The following is a 24,075-nucleotide window of genomic DNA, read 5'->3' on the forward strand; positions in this document are numbered from 1 at the left end:
GGCGGAAAGCCATGGAAGAAGAACTATCTGCTCTACAATATAATCACACGTGGGAACTCACCGCTCTTCCTCCCGGTAAGCACACTGTTGGGTGTAAATGGATCTACACAGTGAAGTATCTTCCTGATGGCAGTGTGGAGAGATTGAAGGCAAGGTTAGTGGCCAAGGGTTATTCTCAGTTGTATGGTGTGGACTATATGGAGACATTTTCTCCTGTGGCTAAGATTGGTTCAGTTTGGGTGTTGATTTCATTAGTTGCTATGTATGATTGGCCTCTTGTACAACTTGACATAAAAAATGCCTTCCTACATGGTGATCTCGTTGAGGAAGTGTATATGGAGCAACCACCAGGGTTTGTTGCTCAAGGGGAGGCAAGTAAGGTGTGTAGGCTCAAAAAGGCAATTTATGGACTGAAACAATCTCCACGTGCTTGGTTTGGCAGGTTCAGTGAAGTGGTGAAAGCCTTTGGGATGAAACAATGTCAGGTTGATCATTATGTGTTCAGCTATAACTCAAAGGATGGAAAAATCTTGCTAGTCGTGTATGTGGATGATATTGTCATAACTGGGAGTGACAGCAATGGAATCGACAGGTTGAAGAAATTCTTACAGGACCACTTCAATACGAAAGATCTGGGGAAGCTGAAGTATTTCCTGGGAATAGAGGTTGCGAGGTCAAACATGGGATCAACCTATGTCAGAGAAAATATGTTCTTGATCTACTTGAAGAAACAGGGTTGTTAGGTGCTAAACCAGCAGACTCCTATGGAACTCAATGCCAAGTTGAGTGTTGATGTAGGTGAAGAGTTTGATGATCCTGGAAGATACAGAAGGTTGGTGGGAAAGTTGAACTACCTGACCATTACCCGACCAAATATATCATTTGTTGTGAGTGTGGTGAGTCAGTTTATGCAACATCCTCGGGTTCCTCACTGGGAAGCTGTTCTGAGAAATGTTAGGTGCCTAAAGGGTGCTCCAGGTCGTGGTTTGTTATACCAAAATGGAGGAACTCTTGAGATAGTAGGGTACACAGATGTTGACTGGGCTGGTTCTATATCAGACAGGAGATCAACTACATGGTATTGTACCTTCCTTGGTGGCAATCTTGTAACTTGGAAGAGCAAGAAACAAACAGTGGTGGCAAGAAGTAGTGCAGAAGCAAAGTACAGGACTATGGTCCATACCACATGTGAACTAGTATGGCTGAAGAACTTGCTACAAGAGATGGGATTCTTAGTTGACAAACCCATGAAACTATACTGTGATAACCAAGCTGCTGTTCACATCTCTTCCAATCCCGTCTTCCATGAGAGAACTAAGCAAATTGAGGTTGATTGTCACTTTGTAAGAGAGAAAGTAATTAGTGGGGTGATAACTGTTTGCTGAAATAGAGCTGTCGAATGAGAGAAGAAGAAGAAGAAGAAGATATGAGATGGGCGGCAGAATAAGTTCTCAGCCAGCCCTAATCTATTATATATAACAACATTACATAATGTTACATAAATAGACCAGAATGCCCCTGATTAGTGGAGGGACACCTAGTCAAATAAACACTAAATAAGATTAGGCCCAGTAACTAAGGCCCAATAACTAATGACTTAAGACCCAACAAGGATAAACATACAAATTAAGATAGCCGAACCAACACTCCCCCTCAAGCTAAGCATGGATGTCAATCATGTTTAGCTTGCCAAGTAAGTCCAAGAATTTCACTGTAGCTAGCCCTTTAGTCAGAACATCTGCAATCTGCATCTCGGAGGGAGTATAAGGGATGCAGAGTTCTCCTGAGATGATTCTTTCTCTGTCAAAGTGACGGTCTATCTCAATATGTTTAGTTCTATCATGTTGCACTGGGTTATTTGCAATGTTGATGACAGCCTTGTTGTCACAGTACAACTTGAGAGGACACTCAATCTTTATTTCAAGTTCACCAAGCAGGATCTTAAGCCATAAAAGATCAGCAACACCATGAGCCATAGCTCGATATTCGGCCTCTGCACTAGATCTAGCAACCACATTCTGTTTTTTACTCCTCCAAGTAACTAAATTTCCTCCAACAAAGGTGCAGTACCCAGAAGTAGACTTCCTGTCCCCAACTGAGCCAGCCCAATCTGCATCAGTATATCCTTCAACTTCAATTTTACTGTTTTTTCTGAACAGAATCCCTTTCCCCGGGCAAGACTTCAAATATCTGAGGATCCTTTCCACAGCTTTCATGTGAGGGATTTTAGGAGTGTGCATGAACTGACTGACAACATGTACAACATAAGCAATGTCAGGGCAAGTGAGGGACAGGTAAATCAACTTCCCCACCAGCTTTTTGTATCTTTCCTTATCAAGGTAGTCCTCTCCTACTGACTCCTGTAGACCATGATTCTGTTTTATTGGAGTATCTGCTGGCCTACACCCCATCATGCCTGTTTCTTGAAGAAGATCAATGATGTATTTCCGCTGACATATATAGATGCCCTCTTTGGATCTTGCAACTTCAATCCCAAGAAACTATCTCAGTTGGCCCAGGTCTTTGATCTCAAATTCAGCAGCCAAGACCTCCTTTAGTCTTTTAATCTCTTCCTGATCATCCCCTGTAATTACCATATCATCCACATATACAATAAGTGCTGTAAGTTTGCCATTTTTCTTCCTTATGAATAGGGTATGATCTGCCCCACTTTGAGTGTAACCCCCTTTCTTCATGGCCCCACATAGCTTCTCAAACCAAGCTCGAGGGGACTGCTTAAGGCCATATAGGGCTTTTCTCAATCTACATACCTTCTTGCCAAACCCATAACCTGGTGGAGGATCCATGAAAACCTCTTCATGCAGGTCACCATTCAAGAAAGCATTCTTCACGTCCAACTGATGTAACTCCCATGTGAAATTTGCAGCTAATGATAATAGAACTCGGATTGTGTTGAGTTTTGCCACCGGAGCAAAGGTTTCTTTGTAGTCAATCCCTTCTTTTTGAGTGAACCCTTTTGCTACCAGTCTAGCCTTGTACTTTGAATGGACCCGTCTTCCCTATGCTTCACAGTGAACACCCACTTGCATCCAACAGTGCCTTTCCCTTCTGGTAGATCCACTAATTCCCAAGTCCTTGCTTTCATTAAGGCCTTCATTTCTTCATCCATAGCCTCTTTCCATTTTGGGTCAGATACTGCCTCAGAATACCTGGTAGGAACATGCACAGAAGAGAGAGCAGACACAAAAGAATAATAACGGGGAGACAAATGTGAGTAAGACACAAAATCAGCAATGGGATGTCTGATAGTACAAGAACAGGTAGACTTACGAAGGGCAATAGGAAGATCCAAGTCAGAGGAACTGATAGGATTACCTTGAGTTTCTGAGACAGGTTGATCCGAGTCCAATTGGTTGCTGTCATGAGTTAGAGGGCCCTTCTTCCTTTTGTTGTAGGTGATTCTGATATCTCTTTGCAGCCTGCTTGTGTCTTCAGTAACATCTGCAACATCACTAGTAGTGGCTGGTACAATGAGCGCCTCACTAGATTCACCCGGGATACTACAACTAGGTGGATCAGAAGGAGAAGATGGAAGGTATGAGGTAGAGAGAGGCACAAAGAAAGGGGGAACAGAAGAATCCTCTTCAATCCCACTAGTCTCCCCCTGAAGAGGATTCTGGGAAGAATGAAAATAGGATTGAAACTCAAAGAATACCACATCCTTTGTAACATATTTTTTCTTGGTGACTGGATCATAACACTTGTATCCCTTCTGAGTAGGAGAGTACCCCAAAAAGATTCCCTTTGTAGCCCTAGGATCCAATTTGGTCTTCTTCGGATCCTTGACATGTATAAAGCATACACACCCAAAGACTCTCGGTGGAAGAGAAAAGTCAGGAAGATGAGGGCAAAGAACAGAGAAAGGAGTTTTCATCCCCAATACCTTGGATGGCATTCGATTTATCAGGTATGATGCAGTAAGGATTACTTGAGACCAATAGTTTTTTGGAACTTTGTGCTGAAATAGTAAGGCTCGAGCAGTCTCCAATAGGTGCCTATTCTTGCGCTCAGCAACCCCATTCTGTTGGGGGGTACTAGCACAAGATGACTGATGAATCATTCCAGCATCCTCCATAAACAGATTCAAGGACCTTTCAAAGTATTCTGCAGATTATCTGACCTGAATTGTTTGATTTTCGTGCCAAACTGTGTTTCAATCATTTTACAAAAAGTCATGATTACCCGCGACACTTCTTCTCGTGTTTTTAATAAGTAGATCCATGTGCATCGAGAATAGTGATCAATAAAACTGATAAAATATCGAAAGCCATCAACAGAAATAATGGGAGAGGGGCCCCAAACATCAGAGTGGACTAAGTCAAAAGAAGCTTGAATTTCATTACTCGAAGTTGAATAAACAGTTCTACATTGCTTTGATAGTTGACAGACTTCACAAAATAACTCTTGACTTGAAACACCTTTGAATAATTCTGGAAACAATACTTCCAATGATGAAAATGGTAAATGACCTAGCCTAGCATGCCATAAATGTAAACTAGCTATTGACTCCACATTGGACTGACTACTAGTAGTAGATGTTTGTAATGCCGAACGGATGTCTGCATCAAGGTAGTAGAGACCTCCACACTCATGACCGCTCCCAATCGTTCTCTTCGTCAATCTGTCCTGAAAGACACAATGGGTAGGAAAAAAGGTTATGCTACAATTCAAATTTTTGGTAAGCTTTGAAACAGATAAGAGATTTGAAGAAAGATTGGGAACATGCAAGACAGATTTGAGTGAGAGGTCCTTGCTTAGGTCAACCACTCCTTTCCCAGAGATGGTAGAGAGAGAACCATCAGCAACCCTCATTTTATCTTGGCCAGACATTAAATGATAGGAAGAAAATAGGGAAGACATGTGTGTCATATGGTCAGTTGCACCAGAATCAATAATCCAAGAGGCAAGATCAATAGTACTAGTTGCACTAAAGGCAGAGACAATACCTGATCTGGCAAGGGAGGAGGATGGAAGAGAATTGGTCCTTAGACGGGCTAGGGCCCGGCTAAGTACCTCTACCTCATCGGCAGTAAAACCCAAGGACCCGGTTCCGGGGGAATTAGTAGTCTGTCCCATGGAAGAGGAAGTAACTGTGGATGAGTGTTTTGAACCATCATCACTGTGACCCGTAGCTAGATTCACACTTGCAGATTGACCCTTCTGATGCTTCTTATCTTTCCTCAATGCAGCTGGCTTCAAATGCGGATGGAGAACCCAACAGGTCTCTTTCACATGCCTTTCCCCTCCACAGTAGGTGCACTTCAGATGTCTCTTGTCAGAGTGTCTGTTTCCCCTTTGATTTGTAGAGATTAAGGCCGAATGTTCCACAGACTGTTCAGCTAGTTAGTTTGAGTATCAACCTGCATCTCTTTTCTTCTCACCTCTTCATTCCTCACAAGGTAGTAAACATGATGTAAGTCTGGCATTTCATCCCTTCCCAAAATTTGGGACCTTATGCTCTCATATATAGGATCTAGGCCAGCCAGAAATTTAAATGCTCTGCCCTCTTCAACTTGTTTGTCATGCTTTTCCTTGTCTCTGGCATTCTCCCAATCAATAATAAGGTGGTGATCTAACTCTTCCCATAGTCCTTCTAGTGTAGCAAAATATGTTGCAACACTCATATCTCCTTGCCTCAAGGCAGCAATGTCTTGATTCAATCTGTAAATTCTTGCATTATTCTTTTTCTGCCCATAGGTTTTAGAAACTTTTTCCCATATCTTGGCAGCCGTGGAGAAATGTTGAACAGTCCTAGCTACTCTTGGAGTCATTGAGGCAAGTAGCCAGGACATAACTGTAGCATTCTCCTTGCGCCAAGCTGCATATTCAGCACTCCCCACTTCGGGTTCCTTCTTCTGCCCGTCCAAGTAACCAGTGAGTTCCCGGGATGTGATGAACAACATGGCTGAGACAGACCATTCTCTGAAGTTGTACACATCCAACAACACACTTGTGATCTGTAGGCTGTGCAGATTTGGATTCTCCAAATTAGGAGACCTCCCACAAGCCCTAACATTTCTAGAAGACACTTCCCCGGATATGGAAGACATCTTCTCCTACTCGTAAAGTCAAGACTGTAAACACAATATATAATGAACTGTTTCACACTTACGGAGCTTGCTGCACTGTAACATCGAGCTGAAAGACCCGACACAGAGCTGAAACACCGAGTACTACACTGCACACTGTGCCCTAATTACTGCTGTCGCAGATTATAATCTGTTGTGCTACCTTCTGCTGTGTTCTAATCACTGCTGCCGCAGCCTGCAACTTGCTGTGTTAGCTTCTACTGTGTGCTAAGAACTGCTATCTCAGGTTATACTCTCACCCACGAACAGTTCTAGGACTGCTGAGATTCGTCCTTTCTTCTAGATCTGTTTTACACAGATCTATCTTAGCCGAATGGCTACAATCTGCTGTACTGCGTCTATTAGGGCATCAGCCTCTGGGTCTATCTCCCCTTGGGCCCTACAACGAAGGGAAACCCTAGATGTAGGTCCAGCTGTGTTCTGCGACCAACCCTAGGGTTTCTTTGCAGCAACCAAGAAAAAAGAAGAGAGAGAGTTAACTGCGAGTAGAAGAAAAAGGCGGCTGCTGTAACCAGTCAAAAGATTAGTGCTCTGATACCATGTTTGCTGAAATAGAGCTATCGAATGAGAGAAGAAGAAGAAGAAGAAGATATGAGATGGGCGACAGAATAAGTTCTCAGCCAGCCCTAATCTATTATATATAACAACATTACATAATGTTACATAAATAGACCAGAATGCCCCTGATTAGTGGAGGGACACCTAGACAAATAAACACTAAATAAGATTAGGCCCAGTAACTAAGGCCCAATAACTAATGACTTAAGACCCAACAAGGATAAACATACAAATTAAGACAGCCGAACCAACAATAACCACATCTCATGTGAGCTCAGGAAATCAGTGGGCAGATCTCTTCACAAAGGGATTGTCTCAGGGAAGAACAGATTATATTTGTAACAAGCTGGGACTATATGATAAATACTCTCCAGCTTGAGGGGGAGTGTTAGAATGCTCGAGTCAGGGGTATTTTGGTCATTCTGGTTTATCTGCTTAAGAGTGAAAGGTCTATTGTATCTGAGTTTAAGTTATGTTTCCCATCTCTTATGAGGGACAAAATGGTCTTTCTTGTAACTCTATGATTTTGAAAAAATACAAGTGGGTCAGCTAGGGGAGATGAGATTTAGACTCTCTTCTAGTCTGGCCGAACTCTCTTTCTCTTCTTCTTCTTCTTTCTCTTTTCTTTCTTCTTCTCTACTTCGACCTAGAATCTACTAGGGTTTACTTACAGTCCTCAAAGTCCTCTTCAGGGGGAGACTTATAAGGAGTTCCCTCCCAGATTTTATGATACAAATATAGGGAAGAAAGCTTGCAAGTTGTAGAAAACATTAAATGGTTTGACAAATTTAGACTTGCCTTGGTTAGATTTAATTGTACACAAGCTCAATCAGATCACAGTCTTTCCCGTGTACGTAAATGACATTGTAGTGACAAGCAATAATACTAGTGAGATTGATTCTCTTAAGCAACTTCTCAACAAGGAGTTTGAAGTGAAAGATTGGGGTGAACTGTGGAATTTCCTAGGAAGATTGAGGTGGCCTAGTCCAAGCACGGTATTTATTACTTCCTAGAGGAAGTATGTCCTTGATCTACTAAAGGAAGCTGGGAAACTAGGAGTTAAAATTGCAAATACACCAATTGAGTTAAATCACAAGATTAGTCCAGATACACCATGTATCAATGCCTTGTAGGAAAGCTTCTATATCTTTGTTTGGCACACCCTGATATTTCCTATGTTGTTAGTGTTGTCAATCAATACATGCATTCTCCAAGAACCACCAACCCTCTAGTAGTAGAAAGATTTCTTGCCTACTTAAAGAGGTATCCAGGCCGGGTTATACATTTTAAGGACAATGATCACATGAAGAAGTATACACTAGTACTAACTGACCAAATGTGTTGATGATAGGAGGTCCACTTCAAGGTATTATGCTTTTGTTGGAGGGAATCTTGTGCCTTGGAGTAAGAAACAGAATGTTACCCATTCTAGTGCTGAAGCGGAGTATACGTACATGGCTCATAGAGTAGTTGAGATGTTATAGTTGTGATCCCTTTTTGAACAATTAGGTGTTGTATATGAAAGGCCTTTGATGTTGTATTGTGACAACCAGGCTGTCGTTAATATGGCCGACAACCCAATGCAGCATGATAGAACAAAACATATCGAATTGGATCAATATTTTAAGAGCTGCCACTCAGGAAGTGTGACTACCATTTATAGCCTCTAGCATGGAGCTTGCAGATGTCTTCACCAAGGAAATCACTGAAGTTAAGTTGGAGACAGATTTATGCAAGTTGGGAATGGCCAGTATCTATTCCCAACTTGAGGGGGAGTGTAAAGATACAATAGATCAGTCTTGATATGTTATTTGAGTTATTTAAGTGTGGCCCTATATTCTTTTATTGTTGTTTTACTATTCCATTGTTTTTCCCCCATATTATAGGCAGCAAGGGTATAACAGTCATTGTACTTTACTTTGATTGCTCATACAAATAGTAATAAGTGAGGCAACAGATCCATATAATCTGCTTCCTCTTCTCTCATTTCTCTTTGTCTTCTCTCATTCTTCGCTTCTCTCTTCTTTTAATTTTTCTTTGTTGTTTTCTTATCTAAACCTGGTTTGCAATCAGCTATTTCAGCCAAGTAATAATATAGTCCATCTTTATTGATTTTTAAGTTTATAAGCCTATAGAAAAAGGTCTAGAAGATTTCTGTGAAACTTTTGAGAAAATTTAACCAGAATTTATTGAGAAAAAAAAGGGGGGGAACAAGAGGAGATATACAAAGCAGGGGGGGAACCCCTACAAGATACAAAGGAGGAAGGTTGTCGCTATACAGATGCTCCAAATACACACCAAATTTAGCTAGGCCATCTGCAGTATGATTGTGTTCCCTAGGAATCCAAACTAAGTTAACATTCAAACCATCCAAAGAATCCCAAGCTTCAGTCAGATAGTTATACAGCCTCCAAGGGCCCCCTTTTTTGTCTCTTAACCATTTTATCGTATTTGCTGAATCACCTGCAATGATCAAATTCTGAATTCCCAGATTCTTTATTATCCTGAGTCCAGTGAGAGCAGCCATCACTTCAGCCTTTGTGGGGTCGGCCCAACCGATTGGACCACTGAAAGTCCAGCAGATATTGCCCCTTTCGTCCCTTACTGTACCACCAATACCTGCAAAGCCCGGATTGCCTAAGGCGCAACCGTCAAAATTAAGGGTTATCGCACCATCACTGATGGAAACGGGAAGCCTCAAGGGAGTTTGCTGGGGATGGGGCAGAAACAGAAAGGGGTGAATATCTCTGGAAATATCGTTGACTGAAAGTCCTTTAAACAGAACTGAATTCACCGCCCAAAGGACGCAATGGTAGGTAATATCTGAGATTAACTCCTCCAAGGTTCTGCTTTTAGTGTCAAAGATACAGATGTTTCTTTCATCCCAAACGCCCCACATTACTGCATGAGGCACTGATTGCCAAAAGACTTTACCCCTTTTTCTAAGCCCTATTCCTTGCCATTGATTCAAGTTATCCATAATGCGTTTTGGAAAAACCCAGCTGTACCCTGCCATATTCAAGAAGTGGGACCATATCCTTTGAGTGAAGCTGCAATAAAGAAGAATGTGATCTGCAGATTCACCCTCACTGAGACATAAAATACAAACATGAGGAGAAATGGAGTGTCTTCCCAGAAGTTTTTTCTGTAGGAGATCACAAGTATTAACTTTCTGAAGACAGGCTTCCCATACAAAGAATCAAATTCTTCAGGGGATGTGGCTGCACCAAATTTTCTTGTAAAGAAAAGAGGGATGTTGATCTTCAGCAGTCGAAGCCCTGGACATAGACTTAGAAGAGAATTCGCCATTTGGGTGAAGGGTCCATATTCGGGTGTCAGAATGAGAGGGGAATATATAGGCATCTTTGAGGGTTTGGATTAAGGCTATTAAATCAGAAATCTCCGAGTCCCTTAGGGGTCTTCTGAGGTGGAGGTTTAAAGAATTCTCAGCGGACTGGTTTGGGAGGCAAGCAGAGGCTTCTTAGTCAAGGGTGAGGTTAAACAGCCTAGGGAAAGAGGCTTCCAGGGTAGATTCCCCCCACCAAAGATCTTTCCAGAATTTAATTCTAGAACCATTTCCCACTTTATACCTTATAAAAGGAAAGAAAGAAGTATGAATGGAACATATACCTTTCCAAGGATTGGTGGCCTTTATCCTGTTCAAATGGAGATTGCAATCCCACCCGTTTGTATTTCGTCCATATTTACTTGAGATGACAGCAGTCCAAAGAGCATTAGGTTCTTTCGGAAATCTCCAGAGCCATTTGCCTAGGAGAGAAGAATTTTCTCTTTAAGCTATCCAATACCCAAACCGCCTTCCTCTTTTGGTCTACAAACTTGTTTCCAGCTGACTAAATGGTTTCTCTTATCTCCACCACCTTCCCAAAGAAAATTCCTTTGAAGCTTCTCAATCTGACTTCTGACTTTAGTCGGAATCTAGAAGACAGAGAGAAAGTAGACCGGCAGATTTGATAAGGAGGCCTTTAAGAGAGTAAGCCTACCCCCTTTGGAGAGATAACACTTTTTCCAAGTCGATAATTTCTTCTCACATTTCTCCAACACAGGACTTCAAAAGTTAAGGGATTTTGCATTCCCTCCAAGAGGCATCCCAAGGTAGGTAATGGGGAGATTCTCCACTTTGCACCCCAATAAAGATTTGAAAATTTCTAGAAGTTCCACTTCCACTGAGTTGATAGCCACAATACTACTTTTGCCGAAACTAACTCTCAGACCAGTGAGAATCTCGAAACATTCGATTACCATTTTAGTGTTTGTGATGTTGGTTATGGAAGCATCCAAGAATAGGATTATGTCGTCGGCGAACTTTAAGTGAGAGATGTGAAGTTTATCCCTGCCCACTTCAAAACCTTTCAACAAATTGAGAAGAATTGACTTGTCAAAGAGATAATTAAATATATTCATCACCAAAGTGAAAAGTAATGGGGAAAGAAGGCAACCTTGTCTTAGACCCCTGCTAGCCTTGAAATAACCTTTCGCTTCACCATTTATCAATACTAAAAACCAAGGAGAGCCAATACAACCTTTAATCCACCTGATCCTGTTTCCCTCTTAGCCTAAAGCAATCAAGAATGCAGTCCCAATCCACTTTGTCGTACGCCTTATCAAGATCAAGTTTCACAAGGACCCCTGGGATCCCAGAGGATTTTCTGTCTTCCACACGCTCATTTGCAATAAGAATGCTGTCCACAATTTGTCTTCCTTTTACAAAAGCAAACTGATTTGGGGAAATTAGATCTTCAAGGACTTCTTTAAGTCTGTTGGCTAGAACCTTCGCCAAAATTTTGTATATGCTCCCAACCAAACTTGTAGGTCTAAAGTCTTTAACTTCCAAAACTCCCCCCTTTCTTAGGGATGAGGCATAGAAATGTAGAGTTAAGGCCCTTGTTAATGATGGCAGATGAATGGAAGTCTCTGAAAAACTCCATGAGATCTGACTTTACAATTTCCCAACACTTTTGGAAGAAAACAATAGGGAAGCCATCCGGCCCTGGAGACCTATATCCATCCATGCTGAAAATAGTCTTCTTGACTTCTTCCCCTTCAAAGCTTCTTTCCAACCAATCCCTCTTTTCAGCTGATAGGGTAGTGCCATCCCAATTAGATATTGTAAACTGATTTTCACTATCCTTGGAGTAAAGGTTTTTAAAGAAAGAAAGGAAAGCTTCAGAAATATCCTCATGATTCTCCACTTCTCTCTGATTAAGATTGAGCTTAGAAGTAAAAATCTTCCTACTTCTTCCCGAGGCATAGGTGTGAAAAAATCTGGAATTATTGTCTCCTTTCAACCATCTCATTCTTGATCTTTGTCTCCAATAGATCTCTTCCCTTCTAACTAGTTTCTCCCATTCCTTTCTTAATTCTTCTCTTTTATTTCTGTTTTAAGGCATTGAGGATCCCATTTTGCTCTCTATTGTCCAAGTCCTCTAATTCCGAAAGAATTCTTTTTTTCTCTTCTTCAACAGCTTTAAATTCCTCTCTCCCCCAAGCTTTAAGATTTTTCTTCAAAGCTTTTAATTTCTAAAGAAGTCTGAATCCAGCCCAACCCTCTACTTTGCAGTCTACCCACCATGTTGCAACCCTTTTACTGAAATCTTTGTGTTGTAGCCAGAATTTTTCCAATCTGAATGGGGTTTTTCTTTTAATAATTCTTTCGGTGTTCAGCAATATGGGCCAGTGGTCTGAGGTACATCTTGGACGAAGTTCTTGACACAGGTTTGGGAATCTCTCCAACCAATCCTGAGATAGTAAAAATCTGTCAAGTCTGCAGCTTATGGCAATTTCTTGCATGTTTGACCAGGTGAAAAGCCCATTGGTAAGAGGGAGATCACATAGATTATGTCTGTCAATAAAATTAGAGAAATTTCTCATGCTTCTGGTTGGGGTTCTATCATTAGAATGTTCTGAACTGAACCTGGTGACATTGAAATCACCCACTAAACACCATGGTATGTCCTCCTCATGCAGGGACTCCAACTCAGCCCAAAACCTCACTCTATCAGAGGGAGAGTTAGGACCATACACACCAGTGAGGATCCAGCTGAAGTCATCTTTAATATTAGTGCTTAGAGATGTTAATTATGAAAAATAGCATTCATTGTGTACATTAGCTATTCATTTATGCAAAATAACCAAATGGAAAAGGAAGAACCCACATAGAAATGTCCTTCAATTATCTATTTAATCTAAGTCCAATGTGTGTCAAACAAGGACACTTCATCCATTGAGACTCCATGTAAAACCAGTGTGGGTTAAGATCAGTGACAACCTCTCCCTCGGTATTGCCCTATAAATTCCCTTCCCAAAAGCCTTAATTGTTGTGCAGCATTCCAAAAATTGTATTTTTAAGATCTGAGCACAGTGAAGATGATTGTAAGTACACATGAGGTCAACGGAGTCCACCTTAAAAATCAACCATCAACACCAAATTTAACATGTCATTCTCATACTAAAAGTATCAATTCGGATGTTTCTTTGAGTCAAATAAAGCTATGGCATTGTTGTCTTGGCCGTTTTTCTTTAGGAATATCAACAATCACCTTGGCAAGTGAAAAATGACAACTCACTATAACTCAAACAACGAAGACATTTCAAGAAATTACAAGAGGCAAATGAGACTTACAAACAGGTACTAAAATACATTTCACTGGACTTGATTTTACACAAATCCTAGAAATTAATTACATTCATAGTGTGAAGATATATCTTGATGTACACTATTAGAGTAGTCCTTGTTGTACAGTACCGTATTCTTATTATTTTATTTGTTCTTTTTATCTTTCAGCGCTGTAAGGGCATTCTTGTAACTGTACATATCTTTCATCTCTTTAATATAAAAGAGACTCTTTGGGGTGGGGGTCAACCATTCTTGACACCCCTAAATCTGTTTTCTTCTTGCTCTCAAATCAGTTCACATGGTATCAGAGCAGGTTGCCCTTTGATCTTCCTTCTCTCTGATCCACCTTGTTTTTGTGATCTATTGAAAGCCTACATCTCTGCCGAGTGGTCCTGGACTGTTTTGATCTCTCCAGGAACACCTTTTCTGTTTTCTGCGCATCCAGAAAAAGATTTTATTAGATCTCTCTCGTTTGACTTCCGTTTGCAGCAAGATTTGAAAGGAGTTGTCGCCTAGCCCTTCTGAACATACTCAGAAATTTTTACAGAGATCCGTGAAGTTTTGAGAGAGATCTGGACTCTTCTTCTAGGCGGCTGCACCCAGACCTTTTCTGGACTGTGTTCAGTTTTCCTTTGTTTTGGATCTTAAACAATCTCCGGTGAAAGTAAGGGGTTTCTATCTCAGCTTTTTGACTCTCTTGGATTGATTACAGCCTATTTCACTAGTTTTTGGATCAAGTTTTACTTCAGTTTAGCTCCTTTAAACTTCAGCCAAACCCTATTTTGTGCTACTTTCTTGCTGTAGTGGCTTCAGACAAAGGTGATATCATTCATGTGAAGATGAAAGGACAGAACTATGGGATGTGGAAGTTCCGCTTCGACTTTTATGTTGAATGAAAGGGTTTAGAAGGATATCTGAATGGAACGGTCACCAAACCAGCTGAGACCGAGGCCAAGGCTTTACAACAATGGGAATTGGATAATGTTAAATCTGTTTCTTGGATTCTGAGTTCTATTGACTATCATATATTTGTACCTATGAGGAGAATGAAAACAGCATATTAGATGTACATGTATCTAGAAAAAGTTTATCAACAATCCAACGTATCTAAACAATATCAGATAGAATCAAAAATATTTTCTTACAGCCAAGGAGATAGGAGAATACAAGAGTATCATTCTGGTTTTCTTGATTTATGGGCTGAATATGAGATTGTTCATATTGAACCCTCGGATCCAGTAGAGTGTGTGAAATATCTTCAGAAGCACTTTGAGAAGAGAAAGGTGACTCAGTTCTTGATGAGACTTAGACCTAAATATGAGATAATCAGGTCCAACATTCTGAGTAGGGGAACACTTCCAGATATGGATTCTGTTTTAGGGGAACTTCTGAGGGAAGAGACTAGACTTCTCACTGCAACTGGGTTTGATGGGAAGATGGCTGAAGTTGGGGCTGAAACAGTCTTTGTTGCTCATGGGGGTAAGAAGCCAACCTCCAAGGACTTCTCCAAAACCCAGTGCTATGAGTGTAAGGTTTTTGGACATATTGCATCTCACTGTAAGAAGAAGAATGTGTGTACCTATTGCAAGCAACATGGTCACGTCATTCCAAACTGTCCAGTCCGACCAGCTAAGGGCTCTCAGAAAAAAACTCAGCCCCGGGCCTATCAGGCAACAAATGGACAAGCAACAGACACTATCTACCAAGGGTGAGTCTTCAGTGAAAGGTGATTCAACAGGTATCATGGATGAAGAAATGGTTCGGCAACTGGTATCTTCTGCTATTTCCTCTGCTTTCTCTACTATTGGCTTGTCTGGTAAGTTCTCTGCATATTGTTCTTCCCCTTCACATGCTTGGATTATAGATTCAAGTGCCACCAACCATATGACAGGAGCCTACCTCAATCACCCAATCCCTTCCACTAAAACTCACCATAAACATATTATTACTACTAATGATGAAAAGTTAGACATCATTGGTAGTAATGATTTGTCCCTTCCCTCTCTCCAAAACCCTCTTAATACCCAACCTTACCACTAATCTGATTTATGTTGGCCAACTTGTTCATGAAGGAAATGTTCTCACCTTTTCTCATGATGGTTGCTTGATACAGGACTAGTACAGTAGGAAGATGAAAGAGAAGGGGCATAGGTTGGGCCGTCTGTTTACGCTGGAGTTCGAGAAATGTCAATCAGGGGCATCCTCAGCTTTACTTAGTTCTTCTTTATCTTATTCTCTGTTGAGTTGTAGAAAAAACGTTTGGGATTGATGGCATAAATGATTGGGTCATCCATATTCCCAAAAATTAAAATTTTTGTTTGACTCTTGTTTGATTAAGAATAAAATTCCTCATGTTCATACTTTTGATGTTTCTTGCACTACGTGTTGTTTGAGTAAAAGTCATGTTTTACCATTTCTTCATACATCTGAACATACCACTAAACCTTTTGAGATAATACATAGTGATGTTTGGTCTGTTTCTATTACTTCACGATTGGGGTACAAATATTTCGTATTACTTATAGATGATTGTACCAGATATACTTGGATTTATTTTCTACGCCACAAATCAGAAGTCTTTGGTGCATTTAAATTGTTTCATACTATGGTGCAAAATCGAATCAAGTGTAATGTGACTATCCTCCGCTCAGATTCAGGGGGAGAATATAAAGATGGAGACTTCCTAGCATACTTGAGGAGTTTAGGAATTCAATCTCAATGCAGCTGCCTAAACACTCCACAACTGAATGGTATGGCTGAACGGAAGAATGGACATATTCTCAGTGTTGTGCAGACATTACTACAAAAGTCTCATACTCCAACTTCGTTTTGGGTAGAAGCAACCAGTACAGCCATGTATTTGATCAATTTTCTTCCATCCTTTGTTCTAGGCAACACTTCTCCCTTCCAAAAACTTTTTGGTTATCCCCCAGATTTCTCTAGCCTTCATGTTTTTTGTTGTCTTTGTTGTTCATCTTCCTATTCGTGAACGATCTAAATTAACTGCCCATTCTGCTATGTGTGCTTTTTGTGGGATATAGTCCTGACCACAAAGGACTTTTGTGCTATGATCCTGTTATTCGTCGTATTCGGATTTCTCGGAATGTTGTTCTTCTTGAACACATCTCCCTCTTTTCTAGGGTTGCTAGATTGTCTGCTCCTTCCAACTCTGTTTTGCAGGACTTTGATTCAAATGACACTACTCTTCCTCAACTGAGAGAGATCTTCTTGTCTTCACCCGCAAGCGGCTACGTGTCCCAGCTCCTGCGCCTACAACCCCCTTCCACCCAGTCCAGAGTATCCATCTCAGATATCCTCTGTATGTGATACCTTGACCCAAGATCCTCCTATTTCAAATAGCAGTTCAGTTATTCCACTTCGTCGTTCTACCTGTATCTCTTGACCTCCTAACCGCTATGGTTATCCTTCAAGCCATAGTTCCTTTTCTATTGTACTTTCTTCCACAGATATCCCTAGATCTTATCAGCAAGCCATTAGAAGTTCTCAGTGGAAAGAAGCTATGGATGCCAAAATTCAAGCCCTCCACGAGAATGATACTTGGGATCTTGTGCCATCTCCTCCAGATGCTTCTATTGTTGGAAGCCGTTGGGTCTATACGATCAAACTGAAGTCAAATGGTTCCCTTGATCGATATAAGGCCCGGTTAGTTTCCCAAGGATACAGTCAGGAATATGCGATTGATTATGAAGAAACATTTGCCCCGGTTGCTAAGATCACCACAGTTCGAACTCTTATGGCCATATCTGATGTTTATTCCTGGACTATTTACTAATTAGATGTGAAGAATGCTTTTCTTCATGGAGAACTAAAGGAGACAGTCTACATGAAACCTCCGCCAGGATATTGCAGTGATCCTTCACGTGTCTGTTGCTTGAAGAAGTCTTTATATGGTCTAAAGCAAGCACCCAGGGCTTGGTTTGAGAGCTTCTGGGGTGTTGTTGCAGTTGGGTATAATCAGAGTCCCTTTGAGTACTCCCTCTTTGTTAAGAGAAGACCCCAGGGTATCACTATTTTCCTATTGTATGTTGATGACATGCTTCTAACGGGGGATGATCATGACAGCATTTGTGAGCTGATGTCCTTACTTCATAACTCATTTCACATGAAGGACCTGGGTCCTCTCACTTCTTGGGTTTGGAGGTTCATCGTAGCAGTTGAGGGTATTTTATTTCTCAACAAAAATACGCCTCCAATCTCGTCAAACTAGCTGGAATCACTGATGAGAAACATGTTCATACCCCCCTAGAGCTGAATGTCAAGCTATCTAAATCCGAAGGCCTCATCCTTCCTGATGCTACCTTGTATCGTCAGCTTGTTGGCTCTTTGATCTATCTTACTATGACCAAGCCTGATATTTCACATGTTGTTCAGGTCGTCAGTCAATTTGTCTCTGCCCCACGACAACCTCATATGACTGTTGTTCGTCGCATCATCTGTTATGTTAGAGACAACCTCTCAGAGACTGTTTTTCTCCTCCTCATCATCCATACAGTTGAGGGTTTATGCTGATGTTGATTGGGCTGATTACCCTAACACTCATCGATCCACTACTGGGTGGTGCGTTTTCATGGGTGACTCTCTCATCTCCAGGAAGTGCAAGAAACAACAAACTATCTCTAAGACTTCTACTGAAGCCGAGTATAGAGCTATGTCTTCTGCATGTAGCGAGATTGTTTGGCTGAAGTCCCTTTTCATGGATCTTGGTAATTCTCTTCCTACTCCTATCCCTCTGTGTGTTGACAACACCAGTGCTATCAAGATCGCATCTAATTCAATCTTTCATGAGAGGACTAAACATATCGAGGTGGATTGTAACTTTATTAGAGACCTCCTTGTTGTAGGCTCTATATCTCTTCCTCGTGTAGCCTCTCACATGCAGATTGCCAACATCTTCACCAAGGCCATGACTAAAAGTTGGCATCTCATTCTTGTGGGCAAACTGATGCTGATGTCTACACATCAGTTTGAGGGGGAGTGTGAAGATATATCTTGATGTACACAATTAGAGTAGTCCTTGTTGTACAATACTGAATTCTTATTATTTTATTTGTTCTTTTTATCTTTCGGCCCTGTAAGGGAATTCTTATAACTGTACATATCTTTTATCTCTTAAATATAAAAGACTCTTTGGGGTGGGGGTTGACCATTCTTGACACCCCTAAATCTGTTTTCTTCTTGCTCTCAATTCAGTTCACACATAGATGGTCGAAAAAAAAAACAGGAAACAATTTTCTGGGTCAAAGTAAATCAATTAGGAATAAACCACTTCCAGTTTGTTCTTCCACCGGAAAAGAAACCGATAAGTTCTTACAAAGCAGTTAGTAATCTTCGGAACATGACTGCATATTAATGGAAAGAACCGGATGAAGTTAGTGAACCACACTAGAGGCAGCAGAATGAATGTTTTGCAAGTTCTTAATTTAGGTAGTGAAGTTTGTGAATCAAAACAGTCTGCTGATACAAGTATTTTGTTTGAGAACTGCAGCAGACAACCAAAGTATTCAGTTCCACTCTACTACCATGGTATAGAAAGTTCAAAACTCATACAGTATATACAATTGATAATTTAGTAGTAGTAGTATAAACAGAACAAAAAATCAAGCCATTCATTTTTTAAGCATGTGGACATCCACCAAGATTTATTATACAGTGCTTATCCAAAAACAGTTTTCATTACTTCAGTGCCAAATTATCTTCTAGATATATACAGAACCTAACATAGTTTTACCCAAAAACTAAAGTGCTACAAAAAATCAAGGGTTAATAATACAAACTCGTTGCTCATTGAATTTCGTGGAAGAACAATTATCGGAGTGTCCAGTGAGAGGTCCATCTTTAATGCAGCTGCTCCATCTATCTCAGATTTCTGAATCAACCACTCAAAGCCCCCAACTTTATCAACAAGCTTAATTACTTCTTCAGTGCGGGGACTGGAAAGTTCCATGAAGTATGCAGTTATCTGCAGAGGCATGTCTTTGTAATTGTCAGAAGAATTAGAGGAAAAAAGGCATGAAGAAATACATAATAAAGTCAAAAGAAAAGAAAACACATCAGATAATGATCATGAATCACTTCAAAAACAAGAAAAGGCATTGCCGAACAAAGATAACATGAATATCAGAATGAGCATTTCAATCAATGATAAGGATAATAACAACTGTCCCAAAATGCTACAATCTTTCAGATGGCATTACCTCTTGAACAAATCGATAAAGGATGACAATGCGTACTGCAGAAAGACGACCGCATAAGCTATAATCATACCCTTCATAATCATCATCTTCAGCACTGTATGATTTAAATATATACTAAAAAAAGGAAAAAAGAAAGAGAAAAAAAAGGTCATCCAAGCAAGATTGAAATAAGAAGAGCAGAAAAGCTAATCAAGTCATTAGTTTGATACAAGAGACATATCATTAGTTATTCAAGAAAAAGAAACAGTGGTACCTTAATAAGGGATTCTGTACCCTGATTACGTATATCACAAAGCCAACCCCAACAGTGGTCTGGTCCAAGAGACATATCACACAGCCTGAAATTTCCCAGTGTGCCCTCTATAGAAAGAGAGCCTAGGTGAACCTTGGAGAAGGAATTGGGTCAAATAATACAATTAGAGCAAGACAAAGATCAAAAAAGCAATGGTTTTCTAATCACAAATGAAAACATACAAGAAAAAAAAATGAATGCATATCATGTGTATAAAAATGATGTGATTCAAGCAAAATGACAACCAGTATTCTCAAACCCCAGATCAGAAGATGACTGTTACAAGATCTGCTTCCATGAAGGAACAAGTGGACAAAATTGAGGTGGAGATGCACAAGTTTACTAGAAATCTCAAAGATCTCAAAGAAACTCAGTCTGCAGTTCTAACTCAATCTGAAAAGATGACTCTGAGGACCCCCCAACAAGCAAGAATGTAAAGATTGCTGATGAGGCTTTTCGAAAGGATGTCAAACCTAACAATAAATTTTGAGAAAAATTGTGTAGCAGGGGTCAGCATGGAGGACAGAAAGAGAAACTCTAGCTAGGATCATTGGATCTTGGATATGCAATACTTGAGGCTGCCATTGGGAGGAAATCCTGAGAGTGATCTGTTTAGGAACTTAGTGTTAGAGAAATTAGGAAATTGCGACTTGGAAGATCAATTACATTTCCCTAGGCATAGAATAACTTTGATGAAGTCAACCCTCGCTACTCTCCCTGAATACTATTTGTTTTTTTTGGTAATAAAATAAAACTTATAAAAATGAAAAAATAAATTGCAAAGGACAAAAGAAAAAACAAAACCTCAAATCCCACATAAGCAATCCAACCCGACCGAGCCTCCACAAAAAACAGAAGAACCTAGAAGCTCAAAAATTCATCACAAAATAAACCCCACAACAACAAAAACTCAATGCTGGACAGAGGTTTACATGGTCCAACCAACAAGCTAACCCAATCTGCTCAAAACTTGATAGATTCCTATTCACAGTGGACTAGGAGCATCATTTTTTTTAGTAATTTGGTGTCAAAAGCTTTATCTAGAGTTACTTCAATCATTGGCCTATCTCTCTATCTATGAAGGACTTGAGGGGAAGGGGTCCAGCTCCATTTCGATTTGAGAATATGTGGCTTTGTCACCTTGGTTTTAAGGAGAAAATTAAGGAATGGTAGGAAGAAAGCAATTCAAGGGTTAATTGAGAGGGATTGAGGTTCCATCTAAAATAATTAAAGGACTTGAAAGTTAAAATAAAAGAGTGGAATTTTCAACAGTTTGGTGGAAGATCACAAGGTTTGGTTGGAAAGGAATTTTGACTTAAAAGAAATAAAGGAGGCAGTTTTCTCGATGGATAGAGCTAAAGCACCTGGGTCGGATGGGTTTACAACGGCTTCCTACCACAATTGCTGGGATTTTTTAAAAGAAAATTTATTGAGGGTCTTCAATGAATTTTTTAGAAGAGAGATGATAAATCCTTGACTAAATTCCACTTTTATTGCTTTGATCCCGAAGAAGTTCGAGGCGCAAACCACCCAAGAGAGTTTGGACCCATCAGCCTAGTTAATAGATTGTATACAATCATTGCAAAGGTAGTGTCTCGAAGAATAGGATATGTGCTTCCTTTTATCATCTCTCCAAATCAAGGAGCTTTTGTAAAGGACAAACAGATTATCGATCAGATCTTAATTTTGAATGAGAGCGTTGAGGATTCAAAAGGAATAGAAAGAAGGGAATAGTTTGCAAACTTGATTTGGAGAAGGACTATGATTTGGTAAACTGGTCTTTTTATTGGAAGTAATGGAAAATTTTGGATTTTGGGGAGAAATGGTGCAAATGGATTCGAGGTTGTATAAAAAGTTGACACTATTCAATATTGGTGAATGGAACTGTAGTTAATCAATTTCCAGCTATTAGAGGGATTAGACAGGATGACCCTCTCTCCCCCTTTCTTTTTACCTTGGTAGGTAATATTTGGGACATTAATCCAAAAAGCAGATTCAGTGGAGATTGGGAAGGGATAGAGTGCCTATCACCCATCAGCATCAGCAATTTGTTAATGACACAATATTATTATGTGAAGGAGGTGATCCTAGTTGGGTGAGACTATGAAGTTAGCATTTCAACTCATATAACAAATGTCAAATTTGAAAATCAATTTTAACAAGGGTTGTGCAATGGGAGTGAATATCAATGAAATGGTGATGTCAAAGTGTGTAGCTATCTTCAGTTGTGAAGTATCACATTGGCCTATGAATTACTTGGGCCTACCCTTTGGAGACAATCAGAGAAATGGTAATTTGTGGAACCTAGTGGTCGATAAAGCTACAATGAGATTAGCTTCTTCAAAGAGGAATTACCTATCTTTGGGAGGGACCATAGCCTTAATTAAATTGACTTTGAAGTAATCACTACAAGGGTAATAGTAATACAATGGTTGAAGCTTTGAAGTTATTCGAAGACATTTCCACATCAGATCTGCTGAACAATTGTAAGAAAGTGGCTTCTTCAGCTCCTAACAGGAATGTTCTAGATCTTGATTTCATAAAGCTGAACTTTGATGGTAGCAGTGAAGGAAATCCCAGCCCATCAGGCATTGGAGGATCTTTAGGAATGAGGAGGGTGAGACTATTGCTACGTTTTCAGGCCCAACTGGGGAAGGAGATTTTCTCCGAGCTGAAATTGTGGCCATCTTGGAAGGTATCAAAAAGGCTAAGGAGCTCAAACTGAAGCTTTGATACCAAATTTGATGGGATCTGGACACCACAGGAGTAGCTTCAAGGGAACCCTTCCTACTAAATTGAAAATAGAGTAAAAGAGAAGAAAATAGGAGAAGAAGAAGAGAGAATTTTAGAGGGAACCAACCCAATGACCAGCTTTTCACTCAAATTCCCATAATTCACCAAGCTTCAATATAAGGGCATAATGTGATAAGGCTATTACATATTTCATTTTAAACTCCTTGTGTAGGTTGACCAATGAATGTCTTCTTTCTGTTCTGTTTTCTTCATTTTTCAACGTCTCCCAAAATAACAACCTTGGTAACGAAGAAAACAACACTGAAAAGAGATACCCAAGTAGTCTTTATTCTTGTTAGGAGATCATGAAGTGGAAAAGTCATGATACCAGCCAAAGTGAAAGCAAAAATGCTGTTTAAGTGCATGATCACCATCTGGTGCAACATAATTCACAGAAAAACAAGATAAAAAGCACAAAATCAAGCAAGTGAAATATAGAAAAGCCAACACACCTTCACATCAAACAAAAAACTCTCTTGGACAAGCATGGCAAGCTGAGAACCATCCTCCTTATTCAGAAATACGCAGACACTACCAACATCCATGCTCAAATTAAAAACTATACGGCTTTTACCATAGCCCAGCAAACCCTTAACAAAAGAACGTCCATTTTCTTCCGTCTTTTCTCTGATCTGAGAAGATTCTACTACAGGATCACTATTCTCATTTTTGCTGCCTACCCCAGAATTTGCTGAGCTCAGATCCAAACCAAACTCAATTAAAGCAACAAGAGTAGGTCTATTGCAAAACAATTCCAACTTAGACATGTGAATTTTCATCTGGAAAAACAAACTAACAAATTTAGCAAATAAAGTTAGAAGTAAAAAAAAAAGACAGGTTAGAATTACGAATAATCAAGGATCCAAATAAAATTAAGATCCACGATGCTGTCATGTTCATTACCTGTGAATCAATACCATCATAAAAGGGAGAGCTAGGACTCTTTGATGAAAAGATAAAAGCAACAAAATGAGAAGTATCATTCTCCGGTGCCTCATAGAACAACTCAGAAGCAATACCCTTCCATTGTGTTGAATCACTATCAGGAGTAAAATCTTCAGTAGAAACAAATCCAACATAATGATCACTTATATCTGAAGATTCATGCTTTAAACCTTCATGAATATCAGTAATTTGTGAGTAAAAACCGGTATCAGGATTAGTCATTAAATCAGGCAGAGCATCTGTAAAACTTTCATCATCCTCCGGAAACATCATCGATAACCCTTTCACATTAGGATCTAAATCACCAAGTGAAGTGGATACATCATCACCACTGAGCACAGAACAGGCTAAATACTGTGTAGACATCGAAAGACGACCTTGAAGCTCATCCTTAATTTTAAGAGAATGCAGTTTCATGTTGACAGTCAGCTCATCCTGTGAATGAACAAGATACACCTGCAATAAAATATTGACACACATATAACCCCATCCAAGGTATAATAATTGGATTCAGAATGCGCAGATCAT

General features: G+C 40.0%; 1 protein-coding gene across 2 annotated transcripts in view; it reads right to left on the bottom strand.

Moving 5' to 3' along the window:
- The window catches only part of LOC104604127 (uncharacterized), a 185,859-nt gene that overhangs the window by 90,811 nt on the left and 70,973 nt on the right, over window positions 1-24,075 (bottom strand). For both annotated transcript variants that reach the window (XM_010268359.3, XM_088898921.1), the window contains 5 exons: window positions 23,506-24,003; window positions 23,055-23,381; window positions 19,771-19,902; window positions 19,518-19,631; window positions 19,098-19,282 (listed from right to left, as the gene is read on the bottom strand). In XM_010268359.3, coding sequence (XP_010266661.1) covers window positions 19,098-19,282; window positions 19,518-19,631; window positions 19,771-19,902; window positions 23,055-23,381; window positions 23,506-24,003 — 1,256 coding nt within the window. The remainder of the gene's footprint in view (window positions 1-19,097; window positions 19,283-19,517; window positions 19,632-19,770; window positions 19,903-23,054; window positions 23,382-23,505; window positions 24,004-24,075) is intronic.

Source organism: Nelumbo nucifera, chromosome 2 (genome assembly GCF_055504915.1).
Source record: "Nelumbo nucifera cultivar China Antique chromosome 2, China Antique-T2T, whole genome shotgun sequence".
NCBI classification, from domain to species: domain Eukaryota; kingdom Viridiplantae; phylum Streptophyta; class Magnoliopsida; order Proteales; family Nelumbonaceae; genus Nelumbo; species Nelumbo nucifera.